The sequence below is a fragment of the Budorcas taxicolor genome, chromosome 1 (genome assembly GCF_023091745.1).
Source record: "Budorcas taxicolor isolate Tak-1 chromosome 1, Takin1.1, whole genome shotgun sequence".
In the NCBI taxonomy this organism is placed as follows: domain Eukaryota; kingdom Metazoa; phylum Chordata; class Mammalia; order Artiodactyla; family Bovidae; genus Budorcas; species Budorcas taxicolor.
In genome coordinates this window covers 52816031-52839022 of record NC_068910.1, presented here as the reverse complement: position 1 = coordinate 52839022, position 22992 = coordinate 52816031, and the positions used below count along the sequence as shown (strand labels likewise).

Genomic DNA, 22992 nt, shown 5'->3' with positions numbered 1-22992 from the left:
AGGTGAGGGTCCCGCTAACTGGTTCATAAACCATAATTCAAAAATCATAGTTTATCCTCACCCTTTAGAACAGATTTAAGGTTTTGATGATACCGAAGAAATGAAGAAAACAAGACTGATGTTTTTCACATCTTAAGGACTAATTGTAAAATTTATTTTAACATATCAAATAAAAATTAAACATTTATGGTGATCATAATAAGAGCAGAAAGAAAATGAGAACAAATATTTGATTATCATAATTCATAGGGGAGAATTTTAAAATGTTCTAGTGTTCCGTAATTTGGTACATATAAATCCATGAATATATAACCACAATTTATTGTTTTTTTTCTTTTTTCGGCTGTACTATGTGGCATGTGGGATCTTAGGCCCCCAATCAGGGAAAGAACCTTGTCCCTCTACAGTGGAAGCACAGACCCTTAACCACAGGACACACGAATATATAACCACAATTTACTCTGTTTTTTTCTTTTTTTCAGCTGTACTATGTGGCGTGTGGGATCTTAGGCCCCCAACCAGGGATAGAACCTTGTCCCCCTACAGTGAAAGCACAGACGCTTAACCACAGGACATCCAGGGAATTTCCAACTGCTATTTATTATTTTCTTCTTTTTCTATTTATTTTTAAACAGTCACAGGGCTAAGAATTGAGTGTGAGAGTGGGAAGAGTGAGTTGGTGATCAGGAACAACCAGAAGCAGTAGACATTTTTTTCACAGCAATCTACCAACCATCCTACCAGACCGCTGACTTCACTTGAGTGACAGAAGTGAAAGTACAAATAGCTAAAGTGCAAACGTTAAGAGCAATTAGGATGGACGCTTAAAGCCTAATTAAAAGTCAAGTAACAAATTACCCTTCAACACACACAAACAAGTATATTTTGAAGAGCGACCCATGGCCACCATCTTTAGGAGAGAGCAGCCCTACTTACTTTACTGCCAGTGAGCTGACTGAGATGTGGTTTTAGTTCATCACCAATTACTGCATGAACAGCCACCAGGCAGAAGACACAAGCTTTCCGAACACTGCTTTCCGAATTATCATAACCCTGGGAAGAGATCCTTGTTAGTACTCCTGCAGGATCTGAGAAAAGTACCACCGCACAGAAACAGAACTGCAACCCAGAGAGGAGATGTCAAGCATGCTGACAAGAGAGTTTTGCTGACTGGGTGAAGTTAACTTTTCACCTTTTCAGGCAGCGACGTCCCTTTCCCTCCTCCCTTTCCCTTTGAGCACCCCCACTCCACTGTCAGCCTTTTTTATCAGGGTCTTTCTTATTTAGCCTGGTAAGCTACAATCTCTGGCTCTGAGGCCACCCCAGTGCCTGCAAAAGTCTCTGAATTAACCTTTCTAAAGCCTTCAGCTTTAGCGTATTTAGCAGCTCCTTACGAATGAATAAAACCTAACCTCCTTGGCCTGCAGTCAGGGTACTCCTCTAATCCAGGCTGAATTAGATTAACATCTGGCCCATCCTTACCATTACTCTAAGTTATTTATCCAACAAACATTTATTCATGTCCACTACTATATGCGCGACACACACCTATTATGTATATTCTGTTCTTAGCACCAAAGCATAGATAAAGAAGGAAGACATTTGGATCTTATCTTCAAGGACCTCACAACTTAGTAGCTGCAGCTTAGAACAGAGTCACAAAGCTAAAACTATAGATGCACAAAGAAATGAATGATGGCATCTTACACACACACTATTTAATAGTAGTCACTAAAATTATACCCCACTCCAGTACTCTTGCCTGGAAAATCCCGTGGATGGAGGAACCTGGCAGGCTGCAGTCCCTGCGGTCGCTAAGAGTCGGATACAACTGAGCGACTTCACTTTCACTTTTCACTTTCATGCACTGGAGAAGGAAATGGCAACCCACTCCAGTGTTCTTGTCTGGAGAATCCCAGGGACAGGGGAGCCTGGTGGGCTGCCGTCTATGGGGTCGCACAGAGTCGTACACGACTGAAGCGACTTAGCAGCAGCAGCAGTATATTATTTATTAGAATGGAATAGTAAAAGGTTCCATTCTATGGAAAAGGTTCATAGTCTTTGATTAACTTAAGCAAAGCATGTCACAAAATAAGATCCCATTTTTGTTAAAGGGTTTTTATATGTATGGGTTTGTATGCAGAAAACCACATTAAATGCTCATCTACCACACTAAACAGTAAGTTTTATGTTATGTGTATACTAACCCCCCACCCCTACACACACACACACCTGCTAGCTATCGGGTCTTTTGCTCCGAACGCCCGCAACAGCAGGAAGGCTTGGTCATGACACTGGTGTTGCCTGGCCAAGTACCTAAAATAACTGAATCCCCAGTGTATCAACACAGCTTCTTTCTCCAGGTTTTACTGCCTACCTGTATTAGGCCTGGCATGATCTCTGGCAAAAGCAGGTTAAGCGTCTCCTTGGACACTCTCTCAATCACTTTTGTTTGCATCTTGATGGCAGCCAGGTTGATGGGGTAGTCTGCAGTCTGGATGATGGGACACAGCACTTTGATGCACTGCTCCGGGCTGATGGAAGTGGCCAGCACTGACGCGGCCTCCTCAGCAGATCTCACCACCTAGGACAGAGGGCAATGCTGAGCGGGGAAGTGATTCTGTAAAATGTATGCTGTGTCCTGGGTGTGCACATTTCATGAAATACATAATACAACATGGGATCTGGAGTTTTCTTTGAAAACATGAAAGTAAATAAACGGATACATGGGGCTTTATTATACCATTCTTCCTTCTTCTGTGTTCTCTTTTTAAAAAATAAACAGCATGTATTTATTGGGTAACATTTTTACTCAGTGCTGTAATACAGAAGGTTTGGGGATACCAAAAATCAATTTCTGTGCCTGCAATCAAAAGGTTTCTATGTATAAAATCTATATGAATTTTGGGAGTTTGGGGACTATGTCTGTATTTTTCTGTACTCTCTCAATGCTGGTTTGGTTTAACAATTAGAGCAGTTTGAACACGGTATTGTGGTCAAGTTCTGCAGGGGAGCGGAGGCTCTGTCTACCTAGACTATCCTGTCACTGGAGTCCTCAGCATCAGCCATGCTGAGACCCTGCTCACTGTTAGGACCCTCAACTCCAGGATGGCTTGTGCCCCTTTTATCATATTACAAAATAAAATAAAAGTCATTCCATTAATATGTTATCAAATTAACAGTCTATTTCCCCTACTGTTCATGATTTTCTTTCCTTCTATACTGGACTTGGGGAGGTAAGATGCTGGTTTTGCAAGAAGAAAAAGTTATCTATATTTTTATCAGAATCTGTAATCTCTAAAGATACTCTTGAAAAGATGTAACGATTACTGCTTATGTGGCTGTTTTTGGTATTGTCTTACTTATGCTCTCAATCTGAGAGGTTTATAAAGGAACAGTGGAAAATACACTGGATATCAGAAGCTGCTGTTGTTTAGTTGCTACGTTCTGTCTCACTCTTGCGACTCCATAGACTGTAGCCCACCAGGTACTTCTGTCCACAGGATTTCCCAGGCAAGAATACTGGAGTGGGTTGCCATTTCCTACTCCAGGGGATCTTCCCGACCCAAGGATCAAACTCATGTTTCCTGCATTGGCAGGCAGGTTCTTTACCACTGAGCCACCAGGGAAGCCCCTCGGAAGTCAGTAGACCAAGGGCTAGTTTTGGCTGTAATAGCTTAAGGATATCAATTTTCTTTTGTAAAAATTGGTATGCTGCCAGCCTTATTTGGCTCAGAAGGTGGATAACTAAACTATAAATATTACATAGTTTTTTTTTGTTGTTAAAGGCTTCAGTAAGATGCTACAGATGTACCACTCAAACACCAGCTGGATTTTTAAAAACTGGATTAAAAATTCAAGTAGATTTAAAAGTTATGGCACACAATACCACAAGATTCAGTGATAGCTTCTAAAAGGTGGATAACTCAGATGGTTTTGATTTCTTCATAGCATCATCAAGATTTTCTTATTGTCATGTATGTGAAATGTTTTGTTTCAGTGTGGTTTTAGCTGCATTTCCCTAAAGATGAATGAGACTGAGAATCTTTTCATGTGCTTATTGGCAATTTGTATATCTTCTTTTAAGAAGTGTCAACTGGTCTTCTGCTCACTTAAAAATTGAGTTATTTATCTTTTGATTGTTGAGGTATAAGAGTTCATCATATATTATGGTTGTTGTAAGACATGATTTGCAAAAACATTTTCCTATGTTGTGGGCTGTCTTTTTACTTTCTTGAGAGTGTCTTTTGAAGCACAAAGGTTTTTAATTTTGATAAAAGTTCAATTTACACTTTTTCCCTTGTTATCTCTACTTTTGGCATTATATATAAGAAACTACTGCCTAATCCAAGGTAACAAAGTTTGATACCTATGCTTTCTTCTGAGAGTTTTACAGTTTTGGTTCTTATACTGAGCTTTAATCTATTCTGTCTCATTGCTGTTTTAACTTTCCTTTTTTTGGACTTGTCTTTTGCTTATGTCTTAGAGACACCTAATGCTCTCTCTTAGAACTGCAGTCCCTATTTGAAACTGGCTTTTCTAATTATTTCTAAGATTTTAATAAAAGTCCTTATGATTGTCTCATCAATGCCACTGGTTATGGTGGGGATATCCTAACAATGAAGTAATGAGACAGGTTTATAGGACTTTTTCAGGAAAGCCGAAAAAGTGTTTTATTGAATAAACTCTTAACAGATACCTAGCTCTTCAAGGCAATTTACCACTTTAAAATAACAACGATTCTTATTTCCATTAGTTATTAAAAATACAAATCCTATTGGTAAATGGAAAGTGAAGTTACGACTGGTAAACTCAAGTGGAAATCTAAAAGTGAGTGAAAAGAGAAAATAAAATCAAATAAATTATATCCTGGAGTTATCCTATTTTGGATAAAATGCCATGATATCAACATAACTAATTTAACAGAAAAGAACATATTTTTGCCTTTCAATCAGATACTACCTTGAACATGAAGTGGTCATAAAGAAAATGTTTGCCAAGGGCACTTTCCAAACACATTTATTATGTTTCATACAATAATAGCAAAAGTACTGAGAACAAAATAATAATTTAACTGTTAGATAACTCACCTCCTTATGAGGGTCTTTATGTGCTTCAAGTGTTTTCATGACAGTCAATTCTGCATAGTTTTTAAATCTTGCTGGTTGATGCCTTAGGATTTCTCTTAAAACCTTCAATGCCAAAGCCCTGATTGTAGGCTAAAAAGAAACATTTTAATGTTGTAATGCAAGAAAAGTTATGACCAACCTAGACAGCATATTAAAAAGCAGAGACATTACTTTGCCAACAAAGGTCTGTCTAGTCAAAGCTATGGTTTTTTTCAGTAGTCATGGATGGATGTGAGAGTTGGAGTATAAAGAAAGCTGAGAGCCGAGGAATTGATACTTTTGAACTGTGGTGTTGGAGGAGACTCTTGAGAGTCCCTTGGACTGCAAGGAGATCCAACCAGTCCACTCTAAGGGAAATTAGTCCTGAATATTCATTGGAAGGACTGATGCTGAAGCTGAAACTCCAGTACTTTGGCCATCTGATGCAAAGAACTGACCCTTTGGAAAAGACCCTGATGCTGGGAAAGATTGAAGGCGGAAGGAGAAGGGGACGACAGAGGATGAGATGGTTGGATAGCATCACCGACTCAATGGACATGGGTTTGAGTGGACTCCGGCAGTTGGTGATGGACAGGGAGGCCTGGTGTGCTGCAGTCCACATGGGGTCGCAAAGAGTCACACATGACTCAGCGACTGAACTGAATGCAAGGGTCTTAATATAGGTTGAGGGAACTGTAGAGAACTGCATAAAATATGTGGTATATTACGTAATCAAGCTTTCACATCTCCAGCTGAAAACTTACACTTCTCAAATGAAGAACCACTAGCTCTATTAAAAAAAAATTTTACTTCTGAATAATTGATTCAAATATGCAAAAAAAGTTGCACGTTTGAATAAAAATTTATGTCAGCAATGTTTTTCCTGTGGTTAATTGCTCAAAATCATTGATATACTTGGCTGAGAAGAAAAAGTATTTTATGGTGAAAATTTCATGCACACTGAAGCAGCAGCAAAGACTCATTTCCCCAAATGCCAAATATGTGTAGTGTTTGATTAACAGGAAATGACAGGCAACCCAAGGCACAAAAACAGGCTATTGTTTATATGTTCTGCCACTTACCTCTTTATCCCCAAGGGTTTCAAGCAATAAGAGTAATATCGTTTTGAAGTGTTCATCCCAAACACTGAAAGATTCTTCCTGTGTCAGTTTCATGAGTTCATACAGGGCGATTTTTCTTTCTTCTACGCGTTCATTATGGTTAGACAACTCCTTCAACAACTCTGCAACCAGGTCAGAATGGTCTAGGGAAAGATCTGTCATATGGACGTGATGTTAATTCTGTGACTTTAGAGAGCAACTTTCACAGGGATGGGGATGATAACTTTATAACATCATGAGACACAAACAGAAAGTTGGTTATAAAAAAAGCAAAGAAAAATGACTAAGATTCTTTTCCATTTGTCATCCCCAAAACCTCAATGCTAGCTTAAAACTGTTTATGATAAAAATTCATGAGAGAGAACTGTATAATGAATCCCCAATCATATTATGAACCCCTATCACCCAGACTTGAAAACTAAGATTTTACCATTCTTATATCATCTTTGCTCCCACTCTCACTTATTTTTCTCAAATATTTCTAGCAAATCCCAAACGTATCATTTCATCCTTACTCACTTCAGCATGCATTTCTATGTTGTCATGACAAGAGGCTCACAGGGTTTGGGTATTCCATTTTTAGCGATACCAATAGTGATCACTGGATTTAACCAGTAACAGCTTGATCCTACCATTGTAAAGTTCTCTGTCTGTCAATCTCTGAATTAAAGATTTCACTCACTGAAGGGGCTGAATTAATTACTTTATTAGGAGTTAAAAATGTGTTGTAATTTTTCTGAGTGTGAGTTTGTCAACTAGTGCTATTTTGATTACTCTGAAAAGGAGTTCAGAGTCAAGAGTTTGGGCCCAGTGGTTATCAAGGAGTTTTCATTTGTTTCTGCTTTCTTTTTTAAAAGTATAATTATGAATTCATTAATTTTCTGAATGTTAAAGGACATGCTGCTTATTTTTCAACAGTCATCACATAATGCTTTGAGTCATCTTTGTAGGAAAGACGATTCAATGCAAAAGTTCACTTCAGAACATTACAAAACACCAGAGTTCTTCCTAAATTCTTTTGATGATAAAATACATGATAAATTCAGGTTTTAAGGGATGTGGGCAGGCATTTGCGTGAGCTGAGCTTGTGCCATAGATTCCTTTCCCTTCTAACCCCGTCTCTGGAATAAAATAACCACAGACCATGGTGCCTGAGCCTAGAAGGTCCACCTGGGGTCACTGCCTCTCCAGGAAAGACGTCTGACACTGTGGAGCCGTATGCTCTGTGGCTCTGCTCGGCATGAGCATTCTAGTCTTCTGAAGAGGGTCACAGCCAAAAAAAGGAAAGGTTCAAGAGGAAACTGCACGTTTCCCTAAAGTGACCCTGGAGGTTGTAGTCTGCCAGATGGCTCATTACTGGTCCATAAAAATAGACACTACTGTGCACATCCTACTGGCTGGTTGGCCACAGACCGAGAGAATACCAATTACCTGACATTACAGATCTCAGGGAATCTATAACTACAGAAAGAAAAGCTCTATTTCACTTAAGAGGACTCAGAAATCTGAAGAAAGAAAACCAAGCTGAACTACCGGAACGGATGAATTCCCCCCCCCCCGCCCCCCCACCGCCTTCTGGCTGTACCCCATGGCATGGAAATCTTAGCTCCTCAACCAGGCATTGAACCCATGGCCCCACTCAGCATTGGAAGTTCAGAGTCTTAACCACTGAACCTCCACTGAAGTTCCCAGATGACTTCTATTGGAATAAAACTAACAATGATAGGGAAGGGAAACTGAACCAAATAAAATGACAACACTGACTATAAAAAAGGAAATGTGTTAGGACAACTTTCAGGGAACTATAATAAGAGCACTAAGAACCTCTGATCCCCAAATACTCATACATGACAGCACAAAATGTGACTACTGAAATTATCACTTGAGGTAATCTGGAAAGAATAAGCACTGAGGAGAACCAAATTAGGATTTTGGAAAATTAAGAAGAATTTTTAAGAAATGCAGAGCAAAATCATGAAAAATAAGAAATTTCAGTTCAAAGATCTTAATTTGGAGAAACAAAATAAACTTACAATGAATTCATCTGTTATAGACCAACATTAGAACAATGTTGCTGGTTTAACAAGAGTGACTGCAGCAGGATAAATACATCTCTACAAACTCAAGAATCACTGAGAAGTTACATTATCAGACTTTCAAAGACGTCAGAAAATCATTCTGATTAAGAGTGCATTTTATTTCAGCTGAATAAAGGGAAATCTCAAGAAAGCGCTTTGTTTCAAAGGAACTCGGTTCTCTTCTTCATGAATACGGGCTTTGTAATTACTCTAGAAGATAATTAGAAATGATCTGTCACATAGAATGGTCTGGACAGATGACTGACAGGAACATAATTTCTGCCAAAGAAAGGACAAATTATTTGTTGATAAAGTACAGTCAACTGTATTTCCTCTTCTAACACAGAAAGGCACTGTGGTTCTGTGAAAAGAACAAGAGGCTCAGGAGTCTCACCAAGCCTCTCTCTCTCAGCCTTTGTGGGATGGGAGCACACTCTTAATTAAACTGTGGAGGCTGGGTTTTCTTATCAGTAGAACTGGAAAACGGCACCCACCTCCTAGGGTCAGAATGAGAATCTGAGTCTAAAACATGAGTTTCTCTTGAATAACAGTATTATCCTCACCAGAGATAGTATATATTCTGGAATATTACAGTCCCTGGTGAACTTTACAAAGGTCATAATTAGAAGTGGCTATGAGTGGGTTTGTCTTGTTATTTTAATAAATCTATCACTAATGTATGTATCTGTTTGTGACATGTATAGGAACACGTGAGTAAGAGAGATACTTAATAACAGTATCTCAGAGTTTTAAAACAAATTTTCTTTCCTAGAAACTCCCACTTGAAGAAAATAGTTATCTCCTAACAAAGGTCCCTCTAGTCAAGGCTATGGTTTTTCCAGTGGTCATGTATGGATGTGAAAGTTGGACTATAAAGAAAGCTGAGCGCAGAAGAACTGACGCTTTTGAACTGTGGTGTTGGAGAAGACTCTTGAGAGTCCCTTGGACTGCAAGGAGATCCAACCAGTCCATCCTAAAGGAGATCAGTCCTGGGTGTTCTTTGGAAGGACTGATGTTGAAGCTGAAACTCCAGTACTTTGGCCACCTGATGTGAAGAGCTGACTCACTGGAAAAGACCCTGATGCTGGGAAAGACTGAGGGCAGGAGAAGAAGGGGACGACAGAGAATGAGATGGTTGGATGGCATCACCGACTCAATGGACATGGGTTTGGGTGGACTCCGGGAGTTGGTGATGGACTGGGAGGCCTGGCGTGCTGCGGTTCATGGGGTTGCAGAGAGTTGGACACGACTGAGCAACTGAACTGAACCGAACAAAAGTTTTAGATTGTGAAAACAAAAAGAAGAGGAGAAATTTTACTTGGGGCCAGGGTATCAAAGAAAAAACAGCAAAATTGAGGTCAATCTATTAAACAGGATAATGTCGGCAACATTCACAATAATGTCAAAGTCTTCACCTCAGATTTTAGAAAGAAAACAGACAATAAATGAAAATAACTGCTGCACAAAGCCTGGAGAAACTACTATTTTGGTTTAGTAGGAGGCTTATCCATCTTTGCAGAGTGTTTACTCAACATAAAAGGTCTGGCTTGTGTTTCAGAAGTCAATCAAGTATTATGCTGTGAAGAAATAACGTTCTCAAATTCAGAACTATTCAACCCACTTTAGGTTTCAGTTAATTTCCAAAGATATTTTCCTTTAACAAATAGGAAACAGATGATCTTTAGTAAAGGAGAAGAAAATTAGAGTAGGGGGTGATCTTGCTACGCTGTCACAATTATGGCTTTGTGATGTGATATTTGTGATATATTGAGTCTCTTTTAATATGACAAGTTGGTAAAAACACAATTCCTCAATCTCATAAAATGAAGGTATTTTTTCACTCATCAAAATTACAGACCTGGGGACACATTCATGGGCAGAGTAAGGAGGGTTTCCACATGTGAGAAAGGGAAAGGTAGGGGTTTCAGAGTTCAGCCAGAATAAGAAGCGTTTCCCCATGTAGTGGCAACCAGGTGTGATCTGTCAATAGCCCAAGCAGAAGGGCACTGGGTATCAGTGTCCACGTGGAAGGGGGAGCCCGGCAGGGTGAGGCATGCATGTGTACAAGTGAGGAAGTTGTTGGGATGCAGAACCGGCTGCACACAGGAGGGCTGATCAAATAAGTAAATGTACTAAAGATAACGGAAGTCAGGTTTCTCACAGGGGTTATCAGCATGCAAAGAGAGAAACTAAAATTAATCTCATGGTGCTAGACTGGAATTGGAGTTACTGGTACAAACATACAGCTTTTGACAGATACAGAAATAGATATATATCAATGCATACATACTCCTTACCTCTAGTCACTTAGAGGAAGTATAACAAGTGCCCAAACTTTAGTCTTAAAAGATCATTTTCTATTAAAAGAAACCAAGGATTGATCCTTGGAGAAATGGTTGGTTCCAGGACTGAAGTAAGGACAGTGTAAGATTATGCTGTGTCAGAACGTAAGGATGGGCACATGTTAAAAGGACACAAAGCCAGCTTAAATGGGATCCTGGTGGTCAAGTCAAGGACAACTTGAGCATCAAAATAAAGAATGATAATTAAACATTATAACCCATTGAATACAACAGGAAATTATGTGTCTATACGTAAGTTATATGTCTATACTTATAAGAAGGTCATGTTGCATTTAGTCTTCACGTCTCCTTCTGTGTTCAGTTGTTTCTTGGTTTTCATGACCGTGGCACTTTTAAAAATTAAAGGCCAGTTATTCTGTAGCATTTCCCCCAATCAAGGTTTGTTTGATGTTTTCTTAGGATCAGATTTAGATTATGTGCTCTTGGCATCAGTATCACAGAGGTGATAGTGCATCTGCTGACTAACACACGATTTCACTTTGCCCCCAGGCTGGTGATATAACTTTGATTACTTCATTATGGTGCTGCTCCTAGGCTTCTCCACTGTGAAGTTACCCATTTTGTAATTAGTAGGTTTTTTTGAGGGGGGAAGGTATTTTAAAACTAAATATCCTGTTTCTGATTTGTTGTTGTTCATTCATTCAGTGGTATCCAACTTTTTGCAAGCCCACGGACTGCAGCACACCAGGCTTCCCTGTTCTTCACCATCTCCCAGAGTTTGCTCAAACTCATGTCCATTGAGTCGATGCTGCCATCCAACCATCTCATCCTCTGCTATTCCGTTCTCCTCCCACCCTCAATCTTTCCCAGCATCAGGGTCTTTTCCAGTGAGTTGATTCTTCGCATCAGGTGGCCAAAGTACTGGAGCTTCAGCTTCAGCATCAGTCCTTCCAATGAACATTCAGGGCTGGTTTCCTTTAGGGTTGTCGGGCTTTGATCCTTCTCAAGAAGAAGGAACTGTATTCACAACTTTTAAGGTTTTGCCTGTTTTGAAATAATACTTAAAAAAACAGCAACCCTACACATAGACACACACATAGATGGGAGATGAAGCAGCTGTGACTGCTGTGCATCAAAAATATGAAGAGAATTAAGTTGTTAAAGCTAGGTCTCCACCACCAACCTGCTGGGATGACTCTGGGATCCAAGGGCACGTTGCTGCTATGTCTGGTTTATTCACACACTCCTGTTATGCTGCTATTGTGACTAAACCTCAACAGCATAGTCAACTATATACGACAGATTAAAACAAACCAGAGTGCATAATGGTCACAATTTTATAGATTCTTATGTAATTTAGGGAATTTGGTATATTGTCATTATTTTGCTTTTGTGATATTTGTGATATATTCAGTCACTTACTATGACATGTTGGTAAAAATATGATTTATCGACTGCAATAGTAAATAAATACAGAAGTGAAGAGATCTTTCTACTCTTCAAAATCAGAAAAATTAAAAAACAAAATTGAGAGCTAATTTTTCAGTCTTCCTAACAATTAAAGAAATTGTTCATTAGGATAACCTATTTTATACCTATCACAATGATAAAACATAAAAAAACTTAAACATTCTGGACTGATGAGGAAATCAGTATTACTTAAACTGGCCATGTGTTTTGAGTTGATAACTGGTAGTAACTCTGAAAACTTAAGGCTTACATATCCTTTAATTAAGCAATTCTCTCTAGAACTCTCTTAAAATTATCTGTATATGTGCACAAAAGTTTATGCAAAAATAAGTTCACTGACAGCAACACTGAGGGAATAAAGGAATACCAGAAACTATTAATACCTAATTACAAAATCATGAGGCAGTGTTGAAGGGGAGACTTTCAAGTTTATCTACATATAGTTACATATTACTAAAGATTACTTAAGCCTTTAGTTCAATAAAGTAATGAATCACGTAATTTACAGAGGAAATATGCAATTCCTTATTATTAAAAACAAAGAAAATACTAATTGCACTGTTTTACACTTTATAATCAGTTTCTATATATCTTATCCAAATCTTACAGCATACTATGATTAGACCCAGACTTCCCTGGAGCTCAGATGGTAAAGAATCTGCCTGCAATGCAGGGGACCTGGGTTGGGAAGATCCCCGGGAGAAAGAAATGGGAACCCACTCCAGAATTCTTGCTTGGAGAATTCCATGGAAAAAGGAGCCTGGTGGGCTATAGTCCCACCAGGTCTCAAAGTCTGACACGACTGAGCGAGCACGCGCATGCACGTGTGCACACACACACACACACACACACAGCTTAGACCTAAGCCAACTCACACTCTCTCTCTCACACACACACACACACACACACACACACACACACAGAGCTTAGACCTAAGCCAACTCTAAATCTTGATTATACCTTTTCCCACACTCAATCCTTGATTAGAGAGTTTATAACTTCACACTAAAGAATGGGTATCCCTTTAAAGGGTTTTGTCACTCTGTATAAAAATTAATAACTAAATGAAAATGTGACTGATTTCAGTTATTCCTGGGAAAACTAAAGTTTTCTTGATTTCAAGGATGATCTTAGGATGATTAATCTGTCTTTTATTATGGAGAAGAAAACTACTAAACCAATAGAAATGAGCTCCTAGAAGATGGCAGAGAACATTCCCAGCCTCAGAGATCCTTCCTTTTTAGGGAATTACACAAAAAGAACATGTATATTCTATAGCGTCATTGATTACCAGTCCTCCGAATACAGACAGGACATACCATCAGGAAACTGGTCAGCATCATCATCAAACATGGCTTCCTTTAGGGCGGACTTGTTGAAGGGACTCATGCTATCTGAATAGTTATACGGATTATAGTCTCGGGAGCGTGGAGAGGAGTGAGCAGGCATTGAATGCAGCAGTGAAGCCTTATTATCAAGGGCTGTTTGGCTTGAGTCAGTAGCATCACCTCCTGCTCTTGGGTCAGACATCCCAGGACCGCCACACATCTATTAATGGGAAGAGGAAGGCACAGCAAATTAAATCATTTCAAATATCTGTTTGAAAGTCTAAAAAGGTATTTCCCTACTGCTTGAAAGGCTGTTTTGAAAAGATAACAAAAACCAGCTGAAAAAAATTAAGTAATGGAAATCCACGATGATGAGCTAAAACTTACATTCAGAAAGTCAAAGTTTACTAGAAAAGATGTAAAGAAACCATAGCCATGAGGGCAAATAAGAATCATGAAAGAATGCTGTCTCTACTGGTCCAAATAGGAAAAGGAGTACGTCAAGGCTGTATATTGTCACCCTGCTTATTTAACTTCTATGCAGAGTACATCATGAGAAATGCTGGGCTGGAAGAAGCACAAGCTGGAATCAAGATTGCCGGGAGAAATATCAATAACTTCAGATATGCAGATGACACCACCCTTAGAGCAGAAAGTGAAGAGGAACTAAAGAGGCTCTTGACGAAAGTGAGAGGAGAGTGAAAAAGTTGGCTTAAAGCTCAACATTCAGAAAACGAAGATCATGGCATCTGGTCACATCACTTCATGGGAAATAGATGGGGAAACAGTGGAAACAGTGTCAGACTTTATTATTTTGGGCCCCCAAATCACTGCAGATGGTGACTGCAGCCATGAAATTAAAAGACGCTTACTCCTTGGAAGGAAAGTTATGACCAACCTAGATAGCATATTCAAAAGCAGAGATATTACTTTGCCAACAAAGGTCTGTCTAGTCAAGGCTATGGTTTTTCCTGTGGTCATGTATGGATGTAAGAGTTGGACTGTGAAGAAAGCTGAGCACCGAAGAATTGATGCTTTTGAACTGTGGTGTTGGAGAAGACACTTGAGAGTCCCTTGGACTGCAAGGAGATCCAAGCAGTCCATTCTGAAGGAGATCAGCCCTGGGTGTTCTTTGGAAGGAATGATGCTAAAGCTGAAACTCCAGTACTTTGGCCACCTGATGCGAAGAGTTGACTCATTGGAAAAGACTCTGATGCTGGGAGGGATTGGGGGCAGGAGGAGAAGGGGACGACAGAGGATGAGATGGCTGGAGGGCATCCTGACTCGATGGACGTGAGTCTGAATGAACTCCGGGAGTTGGTGATGGACAGGGACGCCTGGTGTGCTGCGATTCATGGGGTTGCAAAGTGTTAGACGCAAAGAGTTGGATACGATTGAGCGACTGAACTGAACTGAACTGAACTGAATGACTCCTACAGTTTCCTTATCAAGGGCGGGATCAAATATATACAATGTGATTAGCAAGTTTCTCTATGCCAGTAAAAGATACAAAACAACTTTCATTAGAAACACAGAACTAAAAGCTGCCAGATTTCATTATTAAGGTTGTAAATTCTATAATGACAGTATGTTAATAAAGTATAAGAAAACTGAATTTAAGAAGGCCTACTTAAGGAAAAAGAGGCCACAAAGGACAGCATGACTTTTGGAATGCTGCATGATGGAGTTTGGGCACATTAACATAACTTATCAAAATACCAATTACCACCATCAATATCACCATTACCACCATCTACTGAGCAACCATGTGCTGCTATGCCAGTAGCAAGGTGTTCTACAAATATTCTTTAAATATTTACTGTACACGTATTCCATGCCAGGCATCATTACTGGCATTGAGAATATATTAGTTAACAAACGAGAGAATGCCGTCTATCCTCATGAAGCTGACATTCTAGCTGAGGGACAGAGACATTAGGAAAATGTAATGAGTGAGTTACGTATGTGGTACAGTAGGAGGTGAATCTCGTATGGCAGGCAAGGGCAGTATTAAAGGGACCTGAGTGCCAAGGCTGCAGGGGAGTCAGTGTGGTCAGAGTAAGGTTCGCTGGGAAGCCACTGCAGCGAAGACCTGGAGGCAACGAGGAGACTGGCCGTGGCTATCTGGGGTAAGAATGTTTACGGCAGAGGGGCAGCCTAGACAGAGGCACTGAGGCAAAGCGCATGCCCTGCACGCTCAGGCACAGTGAGGAGGCAAGTGGCTTGAGCAGAAGAGAGTAGCAGGGAATGAGGCTGCAGAAGTAACAAGGGAAAAAATTCTACCGTGTAGACTGCGGCTTGTTTCTGAAGACAGAGTACACAGATTTCCTGATGGACTGAGTAGGGAGGATGAGAAACTGAGACAAGATGAGGACAGCTATCTGTCCAAGGTTTTTGGCTGAGCAACTAGCATTGTATTAACTGAGAGAGAAAAGAACAGTTTGGGGGGAAGATCTGGAGTTTAAACAGGAAGCTAGATGTATGGATCGGGAACTCAGAAGAGAGGTCTGGGCTGGATGGAATCACATCATTTATTATATGCATAGTAATTTTTTAAGGTATGCAGTAACATCCCTAGTTTCCTTAGGCAGACATGAGGTTTACAGATGGTAATCTGACTAGTGAGTAAATGGCAAACTCACCCCTGCCAGAATCCACTGCTTGGCACTGCCCCTGCTCCTCTAGGAGGGAAGTCTCAATCATGCAGTGATGCTTCCTAACCTCTCACTGCTACCACACTCAACTTGTGAGGCAGGGAACCTCAAATACGAGTAGTAAACAGGGTTTTGGCAGTCAGTTTACTGGCCCATCTGCCATGTAGGCACGGGGAGAAAAACAATAGCAGGAAAGAAGTCAGGAGGCAGAGAGGGGGCTCTTTAGAGATCTGCTAAAGCACTGCAGCGTTCCACAACTGTGCAAACACTGAGAAACCACAGGTTCCACAGGAAATGGTGGGACAGCTTGTTCTTAGAAAAGTGTAAGATGTCAGAGAAGAGCTGAAGTAGAGTAAAAAAATACCAACAGCTCTTTATATAGTGGCAGAAATAACAAACTGAACAGTAAGATTCACAAAAGTTGGAAAGATGGGCCAAAACATTCTTAACTGGAACCACATCAACTGATGAAAATATCACCACACTGAACAGGAATTTTCAAAAAGTCTAAACACTTTGTTTTGTCCTACAAGAGCCATGGGATTTGGCTGATGTTCTGGTCGCTGCTCTTTCATAATGCATGTGCTTTCGTAACTATACAGGCGTCCGTCCTGGTTCTCAGCTGGACGAAGCCTGATCCCACCTAAGCGTCTCTGTGCCTGCTATTTCCTTAATGGAATGCTCCTCTCCTAGATCGCGTATGGCTCTACCTGGGTCTCAATGCAAATGCCATCTTTCCTACAGCACTAATCTCTATCTGAAACTCCACAAGGAACTTGAGGGCAGCATCTATGCCTTGTAAATCTAAGATGCACAACAGAGCCTGGAGCAAGGCAGCTACTCTGTAAATACTGAGTGAGTGACTCCTGGAAGTTTATATCTGAAAATGACAGAAAGCAAAGTTTAAAAACAAAATTTACAACTCTTAATGAAAATGTGTGCAATGTAAGAATATTCAAATACTCACTGAATCGCCATCATCTTTTTTAGAATCTCTTTTCAATGGTTCATTCATATCTTCTTGACTACGGAAGCTGAAATTCTGAATTGCTTCAGTGACACCTCTAAGAGAGCTATAAATATCTTCAGAGTTCATATTTTCTGTGTCATAATCAAAAGCACTATGAAAAAGACAACAATTAATTTCTGTTTCTGTGTAGTTTTAAAATACAAACACATCTGAGGAAATGGCACAGGATGTTTATAAAGACAGAGTTAGAGAACATATATGTTCTAAAGCATAATTAGCAAAACAAAACCTGACAGGTACAAATGGCTAAAGAGTATGTGCCGGGAGCCAGTGTGAGGAACTACGCCCGTGGCAAAGGTCATGAGGAAGGAGGCTCGGCATATGCACCCCTTTTTTATTTCTTAAAACAGCCAGATGCAGCTCAGTCGCAAGCTTCTGGAAGCATGTTCCCCTGTTTGCTCATCAAGGGCAGTTTATAGTGACTATAAGGCACAGCCCTTGACAACTGGTTTTTCTTTTCACCTTAAGAACTTTTTTTACATTTTTAAGTAGCTGAGAAAAAAATCGAAACACATTTCATGACACAAGAAAATTACATAAAACTCAAATTGTGTGTGTGCATGCATGCGTGCTCAGCTGTGCCCGACTCTTTTGCGACCCCATGGACTGTAGCTCGCCAGGCTCCTCTGTCCATGGAATTTTCCAGGCAAGAATACTGGAGTGGATTGCCATTTCCTCCTCCAGGGGATCTTCCAGGAATTATTTTGGAACATAGCAATGCTGATTTATTTAGCTATTGTCTATGGCTATTTCACACTACAACAGCAGAGTTGAATAGATCTGACAAAGACTACCCTGATTGCAAAGTCTAAAATATTTACCATATGACTCTTTACAGAGTTTGCTAACCCCAGTGGGTACTGCTGAAGAAGAGATAAATACATTTTACACAAATACATAAGACGACTGAGAATTTTTAATATAAGTGTTACTGATATGAATTCTTTTTTTTTGGGCCACATTATGAGGCATGCAGAATCTTACTTCCCTGACGCCAGGGATGGAACCAGTGCCCCCTGCAATGGAAACAGAGCCCTAAGCGCTTGACTGCCAGGGAAGTCCCACTGAAATATGAATTCTATAATCAGATTCTAAAATTCAACTCAGTCTGGAATTTAGCCATCATAATCATCACATATGCATAGGCATGGAAAAAATATGGTGGCAAGTTTGCAATATGTTCTGCAATATAATGAAGCATACAATTGTAATGAATATGATGAAGACTATGCTACATGGCTAATAACAAAAATCAAGCTGACAAGGACAATAATGGCTACCAAGCCATTTTTTAAAGACCAGGAGAAGGGAAAAAAACGTTAATCCATTAATGAGTTATTTTGAAATATAGCGCATGTGGGATTTGCTCAAGTGTGTGAAAATTTCACAAATCTCATGAAGGATCAATCTCAAGATCACATTTTTTTCCTAAGAAGTATACATATTGCCATTTTATATTTAACCTTTCCTTTATGTTTTTCTTTATTTTTACATTTTTTTTGGTCTATAAACTTAATTTTGTTTTCTACTTTTAACAGGTGGTTGGCCGATATTAGATCTAACTTGATCTCATCGTTTATATCAACTTTTATAACTGAAAGACACAACTGGAAAGTAATGGATTTATACAGCTTATCTGAGAAACAAACAGTAACTGTGGTATTTAATGTTTAATTACTGCTCGCTTTTTCCAAAAGCTGTGTCCATAAGTTCTCCTGTCACTTACAAGAAAAAGAATTCCATATCCTATATATTATTATCATCTAAAGGATTCATTTTGGAATAAACCGAACATTGTTTTAATTTGCTAAGTTTCTATGTGTCCAAGACATTTTAGTTAAGCAGTAATCAGCTGGATTTATATTGATGTCAGTTTTTCTAAGAATGGGAATCTGCAAATACAAACCATGATGGTAAACAATCCTTCTATTACCTTGGAGATAAAGTATTCTGTGATGTATTGGTAGGAGAAGTGAGAGGACTGGACCAGTTGGCGGGTGACCGTGGTGCTGGTCTTGTCAAAGGACTTCCCATGGAACCCTGATGGACAAGAATCAAATAAACGTGAGCATATGACAGGCTCTTAGGGAAGCCATACAGTCAAGATGTTGAATACATGAAAGAGCCAGATTTATATTAACAGGTCATTATTTTATGTATTTAAAAAAATAAAAAAAAAATTTTTTGTCTATGTGATGAGACAAGTGGGATCTTAATTCCCCAACCAGGATCAAACCCACACCCCTGCACTGGAAGCACAGAATCTTAACCAATGGACCACCAGGGAAGTTCCCAGGTCACTATTTTACTGTTCTCTTTTAATTTATTACTAAAATTCATTTAGCTGCGTTGGGCCTTAATTGTGGCACGCAGACACAACTTCCTCCAAGTTCCTCCATGGCACGTGGAATCCCAGGTTCCCTGACCAGGGACTGAATCCATGTTCCCTGCACTGCAAGGCGGATTATTAACCACTGGACCACCAAGGAAGTCCTTGCTAGGTCGTTATTTTAAAATACTCATGTACGTATCTCTAGTTTCTGTGGGGAAAAACTTTCTTCCCATTCAGCAATCTAGCTCTTTTAAGTTCTTTGTTGTTGTTGTTATCCTCAGCTATTCCTTCTCCTAAATATTACCACAACAACCTTTTTTCCTCAATAATTAAACAAGATTCCAAATTAACAATCTTAAATTAGCTTCCTGCCCTAAGCCAATTCCTTCCTCCGATCATTCAGTTCAGTTCAGTTCAGTCGCTCAATCGTGTCCAACTCCCTCTGACCCCATGAATCGCAGCACGCCAGGCCTCCCTGTCCATCACCAACTCCCGGAGTTCACTCAAACTAACGTCCATCGAGTCAGTGATGCCATCCAGCCACCTCATTCTCTGTCATCCCCTTCTCTTCCTGCCCCCAATCCCTCCCAGCATCAGAGTCTTTTCCAATGAGTCAACTCTTCGCATCAGGTGGCCAAAGTATTGGAGTTTCAGCTTTAGCATCAGTCCTTCCAATGAACACCCAGGACTGATCTCCTTTAGGATGGACTGGATGGATCTCCTTGCAGTCCAAGGGACTCTCAAGTGTCTTCTCCAACACCACAGTTCAAAAGTGTCAATTCTTCAGCGCTCAGCTTTCTTTATAGTCCAACTCTCACATCCATACATGACCACTGGAAAAACCATACCCTTGACTAGATGGACCTTTGTTGGCAAAGTAATATCTCTGCTTTTGAATATGCTATCCAGGTTGGTCATAACTTTCCTTCCAAGGAGTAAGCGTCTTTTTAATTTCATGGCTGCAATCACCTTCTGCAGTGATTTTAGAGCCCAGAAAAATAAAGTCTGACACTGTTTCCACGGTTTCCCCATCTATTTCCCATGAAGTGATGGGACCAGATGCCATAATCTTCGTTTTCTGAATGTTGAGCTTTAAGCGAACCTTTTCACTCTCCTCTTTCACTTTCATTCAAGAGGCTTTTTAGTTCCTCTTCACTTTCTGCCATAAGGGTGGTATCATCTACATATCTGAGGTTATTGATATTTCTCCCGGCAATCTTGATTCCAGCTTGTGCTTCTTCCAGCCCAGTGTTCTCATGATGTACTCTGCATAGAAGTTAAATAAGCAGGCTGACAATATACAGCCTTGACGTACTCCTTTTCCCATTTGGAACCAGTCTGTTGTTCCATGTCCAGTTCTAACTGTTGCTTCCTGACCTGCATATAGGTTTCTCAAGAGGCAGGTCAGGTGGTCTGGTATTCCCATCTCTTTCAGAATTGTCCACAGTTTATTGTGATCCATACAGTAAAAGGCTTTGGGATAGTCAATAAAACAGAAATGTTTTTCTGGAACTCTCTTGCTTTTTCCATGATCCAGCGGATGATGGCAATTTGATCTCTGGTTCCTCTGCCTTTTCTAAAACCAGCTTGAACATCTAGAAGTTCACCTCCAATCATTACAATCACTTAAATTTTGTTCCTCCTTCAGTTTGATTTACAAACGATTTTTACAAAGACATCAAAGAAGTAAAATCTGGTCATATTAGCAATTTGCCTATCTCTTAAGGTAACAATAAAACAATATCTTCTCCTTTTATGTTTTTAATTTTAAGTTTTCGTCCCATGTACCTTGCGGGATCTTAGTTTCCTGAGCAGAGAGTCAACCCATGGCCCTGGCAGTGGAAGTACAGAATCCCAGCCACTGCACCACCAGGGAATTCCCCTTCCCATTTAAAAAAATAATTGACTTTGGTCCCAAGGAATGGTTCTCACATTGTTTTCCCCTTATACTTTACCTTACTCCTGACATAAGTGCATCTGCTTTCTCCTTTACGCATTATCAAAGGTATTGCCCGCTTTGTCTTTTTAAAACCCAAGTTCAATTCTTTGGCATATTATGTAAATAGTTCAATACCATTTAGATATAACATTAACACTTCATTTACTCAGATCTTACTTCTCCAAAATAAACTCTTGTATTATTCAAGCACCTGTAGACTGATAAGCCTGTAATTATTAAATGTGAACATGTCCTTTAAAGCACTACCCTCCTTGGGCCTGTTATTCCTGGAATAAGTCATCCTTGCTGGTCCTCCAATAAAGACTGGTTCATCTAAAGAGCATGTTCTAATTCTCAGGGCTTGCACTGATCTAAGTTCTCATCTAAGTTCTGCTATATTTCACTTTCCTTGTTCATACCGTGGTCACCATTCACCACTACCCTAATGCACACCAAATAATAATAGAAAAATTAGAGACCTAAGGACTATTCTTTCCAGGACAATATTTATTTCTGCTTAGGAAATGCTGCCTAATGCAAATGCAAAAATTACATATTAGGATCAAAGTTTACTTCACGCAAAAAAGAAAGCAATTACTGTTGTTAACCACCCATCACATTAAACAATGGACAAAAATAAAATAAAATAAAACAAGTGAAAAAAGACCTGGGTTCCATTGCCAGTGTTTCGAAGGTGATTATGAAGAAGTTTGGTAGCACCATCCTGAAAAGTTTTTGGTAAAGCTCCTAATAACATTGTAAACTCTGGGGTATTGAGTTCAAATAAGGAAATCAGGACTGACTGTGCTGCCTAGAAAACAAAGACATACAAGAAGCAGATGAATATATTTTGGTTACTCAAAGGAGACCATTTTCTTCATTCAACATTTCTGTTCAATAGTGCCAGACCACCTTTCCTACGGAAAAAGGATGTTCCTACATTCTTTCAAATTTCTTTGCTGAAACAATAAAAAACATTTTTTTGACTTACCATTTGTTTTTTGAAAGAAAGAAGGCATCATGAAAAGTATAACAAATATGATCTACCAAGGGCAATGGTCTTGGCACCTTTGTTGAAAATCAGTTGGCCACAGACACGGGTTTTCTTCTGGACTCTCAATTCTATTCTATTGGTCTTTTTCTCTATCCTTAACCCATTACCACACTGCCTTGACTACCATTACTTTGTATTAGGTTTTGAAGTCAGCAAGTGTAAAGTCCTCCTACTTGTTTTTGTTTTTTTTTTCCCAAGGCTGTTTTGGCTATTACAGGGCCCCAGGAATTCCATTATGAATTTTGGAATCAGCTTCTCAATTTCTATAAAGCCAGCCTAGGATATGGTAGGGATTACACTGAATTTATGATCACTCTGGGGAGTACTGACATCTTAATATAGTAAGTTTTCTTATCCAAGAAGACTTGATCTTCTCATCCAAGAACATGGGATGATTTTCCATCCTAAATTTCTTTCAATATTGTTATATAGTTTCTACTATAAACTGTGCTTCATTAAATTTATCACTTTTTAATCTTAGTGCTATTTTAAATGGAATTGTTATCTTAATTTCACTTTTGGATTGTTCAAATGTTTAGAATACAACTGATATTTGTGTATTAATTTTGCACCCT

At 39.5% G+C, this 22992-nt stretch overlaps 1 protein-coding gene across 3 annotated transcripts in view; it reads right to left on the bottom strand.

Moving 5' to 3' along the window:
* Positions 1–22992, bottom strand: part of CLASP2 (cytoplasmic linker associated protein 2) — a 183254-nt gene that overhangs the window by 3513 nt on the left and 156749 nt on the right. For all 3 annotated transcript variants that reach the window (XM_052637064.1, XM_052637074.1, XM_052637082.1), the window contains 8 exons: positions 22031–22174; positions 19026–19132; positions 17030–17183; positions 13400–13628; positions 6191–6384; positions 5091–5219; positions 2378–2584; positions 937–1053 (listed from right to left, as the gene is read on the bottom strand). In XM_052637064.1, the coding sequence (XP_052493024.1) occupies positions 937–1053; positions 2378–2584; positions 5091–5219; positions 6191–6384; positions 13400–13628; positions 17030–17183; positions 19026–19132; positions 22031–22174 (1281 nt within the window). The remainder of the gene's footprint in view (positions 1–936; positions 1054–2377; positions 2585–5090; positions 5220–6190; positions 6385–13399; positions 13629–17029; positions 17184–19025; positions 19133–22030; positions 22175–22992) is intronic.